This window comes from Otolemur garnettii, unplaced genomic scaffold, assembly GCF_000181295.1.
Source record: "Otolemur garnettii isolate 467f Iridium unplaced genomic scaffold, OtoGar3 scaffold00022, whole genome shotgun sequence".
Lineage (NCBI taxonomy): Eukaryota > Metazoa > Chordata > Mammalia > Primates > Galagidae > Otolemur > Otolemur garnettii.
In genome coordinates, this window is record NW_003852417.1 from 16,792,964 (window position 1) to 16,804,924 (window position 11,961).

The 11,961-nt window shown below is 40.6% G+C and overlaps 1 protein-coding gene across 3 annotated transcripts in view; it reads right to left on the reverse strand.

Annotated features, from left to right (window-relative positions):
• Nucleotides 1–11,961, reverse strand: part of ASXL2 (additional sex combs like 2, transcriptional regulator) — a 140,329-nt gene that overhangs the window by 54,966 nt on the left and 73,402 nt on the right. For all 3 annotated transcript variants that reach the window (XM_003787447.3, XM_023511854.1, XM_023511855.1), the window contains one exon: nt 4,755–4,863. In XM_003787447.3, the coding sequence (XP_003787495.1) occupies nt 4,755–4,863 (109 nt within the window). The remainder of the gene's footprint in view (nt 1–4,754; nt 4,864–11,961) is intronic.

The following is an 11,961-nucleotide window of genomic DNA, read 5'->3' on the forward strand; positions in this document are numbered from 1 at the left end:
ACACACACACACACACACACACACACAGAGGAACTTCTTTATCGTCTCCTAATTGTACAGCCTTAGTCAGGCCTGTCATTAGTTTTAACATATCATACCTCAGTTTCCCTGTCTGTAAGGTAGACGTAATAGGACGTAATGTGCTTAATCAAAGATCATGCTGAAGTTAAATGAGCTAATAAATGTAAAACGCTTAGGATAGTGTCTAAGAGCTCAATAAATATTAGCTGCTATGTATTTATGTAATAAATAAAAATATACACATAATAGCTAAACACATTAATATCATTTCTAAGTTATAAAACTATGGATGGTTCTCTTTTCCTCCAGCAATTTATTTTCCCACATAATTTTTATAATCAGATAAAAATAATTCTGACACACAAAATGTGACCCTCCCACACAGAACTGGCATCCATATGACATTACAGCCAAACTATAAACTTCAGTCTCATAAGTAACAGCTACTTTCCATTTTTAAGTTTATGTCCTGGTGCCATTTCTCCCTGAGACTTCTCTTGTATTATACACTTTCTTAAAATATATACCCCATATTTTTCTATTTTTCCTTCAAAATGCAGGACAATTTTATGTAGTTGCCAGCCAGACATCATGACCTATAAGTTCAAAAATTATATGAAATATAATTAGCTTCTTAAACTTGTGAACCCTTCAGAATCAACTACTCATGCCCCCAATTTTAGAATAATTTCAACCCCTATTTTACTCACTCTAAATGCTATTTATTCTATTTCCCTAATGTCCCCTGCCACCATCTCTTTTACCACTCTTGTAGTTTAGGTCCTAAGTATCTCTTCCAAATGAGTATAACCACTTTTTGATAAATGTCCAGTTTCATACTTAAAATCTGTTACTTGAAATGCCTTCCTAAAAAAATGGATTTGATCATGCTATTTGCCTGAAAAACCTCTGCCATTTACTATACACACACCCACACAGACACATGCTGCTCAGTCAGGTTTTCAAAATCCTCCAGTGTTTGATTGATCTCTACCTAACATTTACCATACCCTCACTCCTTACCCCTAAGCTCAAACAAAGATTATGATCTAATCACTGCAAATCACTCTGCTTTCAAATCCATTCTGAATCCCTCCATCTGTGCTTGTGCTATGCCCGTGCCCTGGAAGGCCCTTACTCTCATTACTTTTCTGACAAAGTCTGCCTCAAATCTTATAAATTAACAACAAAAAACTTTCTAGGCTCGGCGTCTGCAGCTCAAGCAGCTAAGGCGCCAGCCACATACACTAGAGCTGGCGGGTTCAAATCCAGCCCAGGCCTGCCAAACAACAATGACATCTATATCCAAAAAATAGCCAGGCACTGGGGTGAGCGCCTATAGTCCTAGCTACTTGGGAGGCTGAGGCAAGGGAATCGCTTAAGCCCAGGAGTTGGAGGTTGCTGTGAGCTGGGATGCCACGGCACTCTACCCAGGGCAATAGCTTGAGGCTCTGTCTCCAAAAAAAAAACCCAAAAACTTTCTAGATCCCTTTATTCAAAATTAATCTCTATTATCACATTAGTTTATAGCACAGTGCATTTACTGAGGATACAATTATTTCAGTAACCGTAATGTGAGCTTCAAGAGATCAGGGGCCAAAGTTTATCTCTCTGTAGCCCCTATGGTGTCTATAATATAAAAGTATATTTGTGCTGTTATGATATAAAAGAAATATATATTTGGTCTCTGACCAGAGTTCCTGACATAGAGCTCCTTTCAGTTCTTGTAATTCGCTAAACAATAGTGTTACTGGGAGAATCTTTTGTTCTTATATTTGGTCTTTGACTCCAGTTTCTGACACAGAGCTCCTAAGACTTCTGTTATTTCCTGACTGATAGGAGCATCTTTTATTAAGATGATTCTTGGCTCGGCGTCTATAGCTCAACTGGCTAAGGCGCCAGCCACGTACACCTAAGGTGGTGGGTTCGAATCCCCAGCCCGGACCCGCCAAAACAACAATGACGGCTGCAACCAAAAAAAAACAAAAAATAGCCGGGCGTTGTGGCGGGCGCCTGTGGTCCCAGCTACTTGGGAGGCGGAGGCAGGAGACTCGCTTGAGCCCAGGAGTTGGAGGTTGCTGTGAGCTGTAATGCCACAGCACTCTACCCAGGGGGACAGCTTGAGGCTCTGTCTCAAAAAAAAAAAAAAAAAGATGATTCTTGTTGGATAGCCTCAAAATGGAAAAGGACTGCTAGGTGAACCAAGCATATGATTAGAGAGCTGGAACTTTCACCCTATTCCTCAACCTCAGAGAGGAGAAAAGGGCTGAAGGTTGGTTGAGCTGATCATCAATGGTCAGTGACTTGGTCAATCATGCTATGTTAATAAGCCTCTATAAAAACCCAAAAGAACTGGGTTTAGAGAGCTTTAAGATAGTTGAATATACAGAGGCTCTGGAGGATGGCGCATCAGGATGGCACAGAAGCTTTGTACATCTTCCCACATACCTCACCCTATGCATTTCTTCCATCTGGCTGTTCATCTGTATCCTTTGTAATATCCTTTATAATAAATGGGCAAATACATGTACAAGTTAAAAAAAAGCATTTCCCTGAGTTCTGTGAGCCTTCTTAGCAAATTAATCAAACCCAAGGAGGGAATCCCAATTTATAGTAAGTCAGTTCAGTCATAAGTACATATCACAACCTGGGACTTGTGACTGGCATCTAAAGTAGGGGGCAGTCTAGTGAATCTGACACTATCTCCAGACAGTAAGTATTAGAACTGGGTTGAATTAGAGGACAACCAATTGTTGTCTGCTGTAGAATTGCATATGTATGGGGAGAAAACCTGGTGTCAGAAGTACTGTACTGAAATAGTATGTGAGAATAAGAAAAATACTTTGGGCTTTTTTCCCTATTTCTATAACAGAGTAGGCACACTTAATCAATTGTATTAACAATATGGAAAGTCTAGAACAGCTAAAACCAAAAAGAAAGCTCCATGTGGGAGGAAAGTTCTATACCCTCAGGAAGTTCAACAAAGTATATAAAATGGAGGTAGGGAAGTAGGTAGATTAGTATCTTTATTAATGTTAATGGGATCCACACAACCACTGAGCATAGCACAAAGCTAAAAAGGTAACACACATTGATGGACATAGTCATTGTCTGCCAAGTATTCATTCTCCTTCTGCTGATAAATTTCCTTTATGGGAAAACCTTTCTCCTCAATTCACCTTAAGCGGCCTTAATCTCAATCTCATATCAAGGGTGATCATGAGTCTAAAACTAGCTAATCAGAAGAATCTACACATTGGGCAACAGTGATCATTCAGGTACAGCCACTTGGGCCAACCCAAACCAATTAAATCAAACCAGAATTGTAAGAGGCTCCTGGCTTTGGTTCTTATAACTCTTTCCTCTCCAGACTTACAGCTTACAGAATGGGTACTGGGAGTGAAGTTATGTATGATGAGGATAGAGCCTGGCTGAAAAATGAAACCAAAAGGAATTGGAGACCAACCCCTAATAACATGGATCTAGCCTAGGTTTACCTAAAATTTTCAGTTAACATGAATAAAATAAATAGGGAGCTAATAAATTCTGTCTTACTCAATCTCATTTGAATTGGTTCTCCTACCAGTTAAAGGACATTGGTAAGAAAGAATCTTTCTAGACTGAACACAGTGGCTCATGCCTATAATCCTAGCGGTCTAGGAGGCTGAGGTGGGCAGATGGCTTAAGCTCATGATTCAAGATCATCCTGAGCAAAACACAAGACCCCATCTCTAAAAATAGCCGGGGTGTGTGGTGGGTGCCTATAGTCCCAGCTACTCAGAAGGCTAAGATAAGAGGATCACTTGAGCCCAAGGGTTTGAGGTTGCTGTAAGCTATAATGCCATGGCACTCTAATAGGAGCAACAAAATGAGACTCTGTCTCAAAAAAAAAAAGAAACAGAAAAAGAAAGAAAGGGTCTTTCTCAGTGTAGGAATTAGAAATTAGCAAGCTTGTTATGTCAGAAATAATACAGACTTGAGAGGATTTGGTTTTATATTCTGGTTCTAATACTATCTGCCCAACACTGGGCAAGAAAATCCAATCTTTTGAACCTTTGCATTCTTCATTATACAAAAAAAAATTAACTGCAACTATGAATTGTAATCAAATGAGAAAGTAACTCAGAATCTTCCACAATAACACTCAATATTATTCAAATGTTGTAAGGCTCTTCGTATAGTCACTGAAAGTCATTTAAATTTAATCCTTTCAAGGTAAGATTATCATAAAGAATAAAAACAGGCTTGGTGCCTGTGGCTCAAATGGCTAAAGCGCCAGCCACATACACTTGAGCTGGCGGGTTCGAATCCAGCCTGGGTCCACCAAGCAACAATGACGGCTGCCATCAAAAAATAGCTGGGCACTGTGGCGGGCACCTGTGGTCCCAGCTACTCAGGAGGTGGAGGCAGGAGACTTGCTTGAGCCCAGGAGTTGGAGGTTGCTCTGAGCTTTGATGCCACAGCACTCTACCCAGGGCAACAGCTTGAAGCTCTGTCTCAAAAAAAAAAAAAAAAAAAAATAAAAATAAAGTTATTTCTCTGATCTACCTACAAAGAGTTATAGATTAGTTAAAAAAAAAAAAAAAGAAATGTATTGGATACAAGGTTGAAAATACTACATTCCTAAAAATAAGCTACTCAAAGAACAGAATTCTACCTCTATGACTCAACTACTATTTTTATGAGGTCACTTGTTTTATCTTTTTAAATGATTCCCCAACAAAAATATTTACCTTCAAAGTATATACTCCCATTCTACCTGGAACTTTATAGAAGATGCCTTCTTCACCTCTGGAGTTTGTGTGCAGCATTGCATTCAGGCATGCAAGAGGGGAGGTTCCACTGCAAAACAGAAAGAGGAAGAACACAATGATTTGACTGTCTCTGAATATCTAAGTTAACAGACCTAACATAAAATTGGTCAGTATCCCTTTGACTTACCATTTTTATAAACTATAAAAATATCAATATAGAAGAAGGCTGCCATAGAGAAAAACAGATGTAAAATTCATTCCCGTCTATCTAAAAAAATGTAATTCCTTAATCCCAAGTGAGTGTCTAAGATACAAATCAGGTAAAATACAGCAGTATCACAAAAATGTTTTGTTTTATTCTATTTTGTTTAGCACAAGCTTTACAAATGTCCAGAGGTAAAAGTATGCATGTACACACATATACACACACATAGATTCAAATAAAGTCTTAATTCCCTGGCATAGTGCTACACTAAATTGAATCTGGATTGTGAAATCTAACACATTGCCATGATCTCTTCTATTTGAACCTACCGAGAGATCACTTAAAAAGGTATTAAGTAGGTTTATGAATACTCATTATATATGTAGCAACTTGGTTAGATGTTTATTCTAATATATACATATTTTCTAGAATTTTAGTATGTGATAAATTATCCATAAAAAATAAACATTCTTTTCTAACTGTAATCATGTTTTGTTTTCCTACCTTTTTGTTCTTGTCTAGCAAAACAAATAGCAATAAAAATTATTAATAAGCCTTCTTGGTTTGTCCCTTTATTAAGGGAATGGCACTAATATCTCACCACTAAGCCTAATGTTACTTTACTGTTTAAGACTATAGATTAGAAGCACGCTTTTTAACAAACAGCAAATAAAATCATCTGCATTAAATACTTTAGTACAAAATATCAAACATGGCTAGCATAAAATTTAAAATGGTCTTTATCTCAGATGGATGATTAACCTTTAGTTTTTATGCAACAGAAGTTATAAAAAGATCAAGAAATCAGATACTGACTCGGCGCTTGTGGCTCAAGTGGCTAAGGCGCCAGCCACATACACTTAGGGTGTTGGGTTCGAATCCAGCCCGGGCCGCCAAACAACAATAATGGCTGCAACCAAAAAATAGCCAGGCACTGTAGTGGGCGCCTGTGGTCCCAGCTACTTGGGAGGCGGAGGTAGGAGACTCGCTTGAGCCCAGGAATTGGAGGTTGCTGTGAGCTGTGATGCCATGGCACTCTACCCAGGGGGAAAGCTTGAGGCTCTGTCTCAAAAAAAAAAACAAAAAAAAAACAAAAAAAAACAACAAATTGGGAACAAGTCAGGAGTCTCTGAAGATACATGGTATCCTTAAATTTGTTTTTGTTTTTTTTTTTAAACTTCTCACAACTGCTTACTTCTACCTCTTCTCCCTCTCAGGTCTCTGTTGTTGCTACTCAATAACCAGAAATAAGCCTACTAGAAGAGGCTACTAGATACCTCAAGTATACCTAAAGTGAGAGAGAAATGAGTCCACTTACATGGTCTTTTGGTACCATGTAAGTGTTAAGCGTCAAAAACTGGAGACTTTTGCTCCCCCTTACACACAGGTGGAGAACAACAACAAAGAAAATACAGAAACACCTTTAGCTGAAGAAAATGTTGAGCATCTCCAGGTTGATTTTTATAGTTATGTTTATCCAATTTGGATACGTCCATGTTAAAAATACAAATAATGCAACTTCAATCAGGACCCAAAAGCATCTATCAAATAAAAAAAAATTCTAGAAAAAAATGAAGAACTTGCTTAAGAATAAACTAAGCATTACTGAAGCAGTGTGTTTCTAGGACAGGAAAAATGGGCAAATAAACACTCTTATAGACTACAGGAAGAAGAAAATAGCAAATACTAGAAACAGACTGTTAATAAATTTAAAGGGTACCATTTACGTTTAATAGGAAAAAGGTGGGGTCATGCCATGGTCACCTATAGTTTGATTATTTGGCATCTGTTCCCTCTTCTTCTGGAGACAGTACTAAAATTACCTGCGAAATGGGTCCTTTTCCCATTGTTAGTCATGTAGATGAGACAGACTTAAATCCCACATTCTTCACAGGGGTAAATCCAAACTGACTAATATCTACTAAGAGTATTAGGATTAAGGCCTAAAATGTTCAATCATTGTGTGACTATGAGGGAAGGATCTGGAATCAAGTGGAACACATAGGACTGAGGAATGACACAGAAAGGATTACAAGGAGAAATACAACATCAAAAAGGGCAGAACTCAGGAAAGGGGAGGAAGCAATATTTTTCTAAGCATTATTACTTTTGCCACTGTGTCAAACCTTGCCTTAAACCACTCCCATCTTTAAAATCTTTTTGAGGGTTAAGTCATAAGAAACACAAACCCGTGAGAAACTCAAACACAAAACCATGAGAAAAAATAAAGGATATGAACAAATGATTCATAAAACATCAGTGCACATAATCAAAAAAAAACAAAAAAGTTCAAACTTAATAGTTACAAAAAGAAAGCAAATTAAATCAAGATACTATTGGTTTGAGTGGGAGAAATGAATAGACTCAAGCCTTAGTTAAGTCTTACACAAGTCAATTTACTGGTTTGTATGTTGTACTTATTTCTGTAAGATATTACCATTGAGGCTCGGCACCTGTGGCTCAAGTGGCTAAGGCGCCAGCCACATACACCTAAGGTGGTGGGTTCAAATCCAGCCTGGGCCTACCAAACAAAAATAATGGCTGCAACCAAAAAAAAATAGCCAGGCGTTGTGGCAGGTGCCTGTGGTCCCAGCTACTTGGGAGGCGGAGGCAGGAGACTCGCTTGAGCCCAGGAGTTGGAGGTTGCTGTGAGCAGTGATGCCACGGCACTCTACCCAGGGGGACAGCTTGATGCTCTGTCTCAAAAAAATAATTAATTAATTAATTAATTAATTAAAAAAAAAAGATATTACCATTGAAGGAAAATTGGTGAAATATTTGTGGAACGCTATAATTATTTCAAAATAAAAAGCCAAATAGATTGAGAAAAAATCCACTGCTAATAAGGTCAAAGGCTAATGAACACTCTTACTGACCGTGGGGTGGTGAAAGGGGGAATTCAACCTTCCCCACATTTCTCATTTCTGCCTCAGGAAAGTAACGTGGAAGTATCCATTAAAATAAAAATATTTGGGACCCCTGATCCAACAACCCCACTTGGATCTATCCTACAAAAATAAGATCATAAGGAATTCTGGGAAGATGGTAGCAACCCTCGTTAGGCTCCTGAGCAGAGGAAGAAAAACTGGATGGAATCAGACTCTAGGAAGCTAAAGACAAGGAGGTGAGCCAAGACAGAAGTTCAGCAAGCTGTAACTCCAAGGAAGAGAATTCAAGAAAACAAATTACAGGTACAAAGCCTATCGACTAGAGGATGGGAGACCCCTCCCCTAAGCAGACTATCTGCAAAAGACCTCTCATTTTACCTTGCTGGAGAGATCTGCTAAACTCCAGGTCTCTTTCTCCAGGGAGGTCCCACTTATGAATTAAACGGATATTTTTACCCCCAAGTCCAAACTCCCAGTCCACCCTTTCCCCCTCGCATGGCAGCCTGAAGTTATGCCCCCTGCAGAGCATAGTGTTTGGTCTTGTCCTGAGAGACCTGGGCATAATGTGGACCACCAACCATCAGGATGGAATCTGTGACTAACGGGGAAGAAAGAGGGTGTGGGAAGAAAGGGACACTCAGCGAGACGAGGTGCAGTCCCCTGGTTATGACTATGCCAGGCCAGTGGTAGTGTTGACCCTTGGCTCGGGCTATGTCTGGAGGGACAAGGTACAGAACCCCCGGCTCTGATAGCATCCACAAGCAGGAGAGTGGTTGCCCCGTGTGGACCGAGTTCCACAGACAGGGCTGGTCCCTGCGGGGGCCCTCGAGCAGAGGCTTGATAGGCGAGGACTGGGACCGGAGAGCAAGGGCGTGGTATCCTGATTCCAACAGAACCCTCCAGCAGCAGCTTATTGGGTGTGAACCAAGCCCTGAGGGCCAGGGCATGCCCCACTGCTTCCAGTGGGGCTGGTGAGCAGAAGCTCACTAGATGAGGACTGAGACCTGTGGGCAGAGTGTGGTGTCCTGACTCTAAGAGAGCCTGTGAACAGAGGCTTGCCAGGTAATGGACTGAGACTGGCAGACGGGGTGTGATCCCCTGACTCCATCTGGTCTGGAAAGCAGAAGCTAGCTGTGTGTGGACTGAGACCAGAGGGCAGGCCCAGTGTCCTGACTTCAATTGAGCCTGCAAACAGAAGCTGGCCTGGCAGTGGACTGAGACTGGCAAGGCAGGATGTGGTCCCCTGACTCCAACTGGTCTGGCAAGCACTACTCCAGACCCTACTCCAGAGGCTAGCTGTGTGTGGACTGAGACCAGTGGGCGGCGGCATTGCCCCTGGCTCCAGCTGGGCCTGTAAGCACAGAAACAGACAATAGTGTGGACTGAGTCTGGCGGGTGGGAGTGTGGATCCCTGGCTCTAATTGTGCTTTGAATCCCCTTGCTTTGAATTGTCCTTGAATCCCTCTCTGCTGGGCAGGGTTTGTACTGTCAGAGACAATTTGGTTGGAACCTGTGTCTGGGGCTGTCCACTCTGGGACATTCTGAGGTTGACCTTTGAAGTTCTGTACTGGAAAGAACTGAAGGGTGGGGGCTGGGCACTGCAGCTGTTTGTATCTCTTCACAGTCGAGATTTAAATCTAATAGTGTGGTTTCTTAGAATAGGGTAGAAGTTGGCTGATATCAAAACAGAGCTAGCCTGAACTATCTCACCAAGTAGGTCCTCAGAGTCCCCAGCCAAAACTCTAAAAGGGGCCTTTGTAAGGCTGCAGGAGATAAGCCACAATCACAAAGCCTAGAGCTTTGGTAAGGGACTATCTCTACTACCTGGGAAGCCTAATTCAATCTCACCCTACCAGTTCTAATAACCAAACAGTGGAAAATAAACATGCTGCAGACCCAACAGAAGAACTCTGGCAACATGAATAACCACAGTACATCAACCCCTCCAAGAAATATCAAGGAGATACAATTGAAGATGCATGCACAGACAAACAGCAGCAACGTCAGAAACTGAATTCAGAATATGGATTGTAAATAAGATAAATAGAACGGAAGGATGGAAATTGAATTCCAAAGAGTAGTTCTAAAGTTGTCTCAAGAAATTAATGAATTCAAAGCCCAAGTCACCAAAGATATGGACAAAATAAGAAAAGAGATAGCAGAGCTCAAGAAAGGAAAGTTAGTTGAGGATCTTCAAAATATAGTCCCCAAAATATAGAATCCCTCAGTAATAGAGTTGACTGGGCACAAGAAAGGATCTCTGAAACTGAGGACAAAGCTTTTGTTGAACGTTCCCAAACACTCAAAGAGGCAGACAAATGGAGAGCAAAAACTGATCATTCCCTGAGAGAGTTGTGGGATCATTCCAAAAGATCAAACATTTGTCTTATAGGAATTCCCAAAGGTGTAGAGCAGGTGTCCTCAAACTACAGCCCACAGGCCACATGCAGCCCACCTAGGACCCGCAGGGTGTGTATGCCACCGCTGCCTGTCCTGCTTAGCAGCCAACTCATCCCGGGGCTGGCAGTCCACCCCTCCAACGGTCTGAGGGACAGTGAACTGGCCCCCTGTTTAAAAAGTTTGAGGACTCCTGGTGTAGAGGATGGTCCTAAAGGTACAGATGCTCTACTCCAAAGAGATTTTGGAGGAGAATTTCCCAAACATTGCAAGAGATACAGAACTTCAGATAGCAGTTTCAGAACCCCAGCAAGACTCAATCCAAGTAAAGTATCTCCTAGACACATTGTGATTAACTTTGCCAAAGTTAAGATGAAGGAGAAAATTCTGCAAGCAGCCAGACGTAAGAAAAGCATCACCTACAAAGAGAGAAGTATCAGAATAACTGCGGATTTCTCAGCTGAAATGTTTCAAGCCACAAGATGGTCATCAACCTTCAGTCTCTTAAAACAAAACAACTTTCAGTCCAGGATCCTCTATCCAACTAAACTGAGTTTCACTTGCGATGGAGAAATCAAATACTTTAATGACATAGACATGTTGAAGAAATTTGCCATAACTAAACCAGCTCTCCTGGATATTCTGAGACCCATCCTCCACAATGACCAGTGGCAATGCTCTACCTCCAAAGTAAGCTCACCCAGAAATTTTTTGTACAAAACCCAACTTCCACAGTGGTGAAAGGATTAAAACTGTCCACTGGACATCCGAAAATCATGACACCCAAAATACAACGAGGTTATCAATTCTCTCAATTAATGTGAACAGTTTAAATTGTCCTCTAAAGAGGCACAGGCTGGATGACTAGATAAACTCAGACCAGATACCTGCTATATACAAGACTCTCATTTTACCTTAAAGGATAAAAATAGACTCAGGGTAAAGGGATGGACTTATATAACACAAGCAAATGGAAACCAGAAAAAAGCAGGGGTTGCAATTTTAGTAGCAGATACAACTGGCTTTAAACCAACAAAGACAAAGAAAGATAAGGAAGGTCACTACATATTTGTCAAGGGAAACACCCAACATGAAGAGATTTCAATAATTAACATTTATGCACCCTACCAGAATGCTCCTCAATTCATAAAGCAGACGCTAATGGATATGAAGAACTTGATATTTTTCAGCACTATTTTAACACCTCTTTGACAGTTTGGGATAGATCCTCCAAGAAGAAACTAAACAAAGAAATATTAGAATTAAACCTGACTCTAGAACAAATGAACTTTACAGACCTCTATAGAACATTTCACCCTAATAAAACTGAACATACATTCTTCTCATCAGTCCACAGGTCATCCTCCAAAATGGATCACATCCTAGGACACAAGTCTAACCTCAGCAAATTTAAACGTATAGAAATTATTCCTTTTATCTTCTCGGACCACCATGGAATAAAAGTTGAACTCAACAGCAATGGGAATCTCCATACTGAAACAAAGTCATGGTAGCTAAATAATCTTAGGCTGACTGATAGATGGGTCAAAGACGAGATTAAGAAGGAAATCACCAAATTTTTGAAACTAAATGATAATGAAGACACAAATTATCAAAACCTGTGGGATACTGCAAAGGCAGTCCTAAGAGGGAAATTTATAGCATTGGAAGCCTTCATCAAGAAAACAGAAAGAGA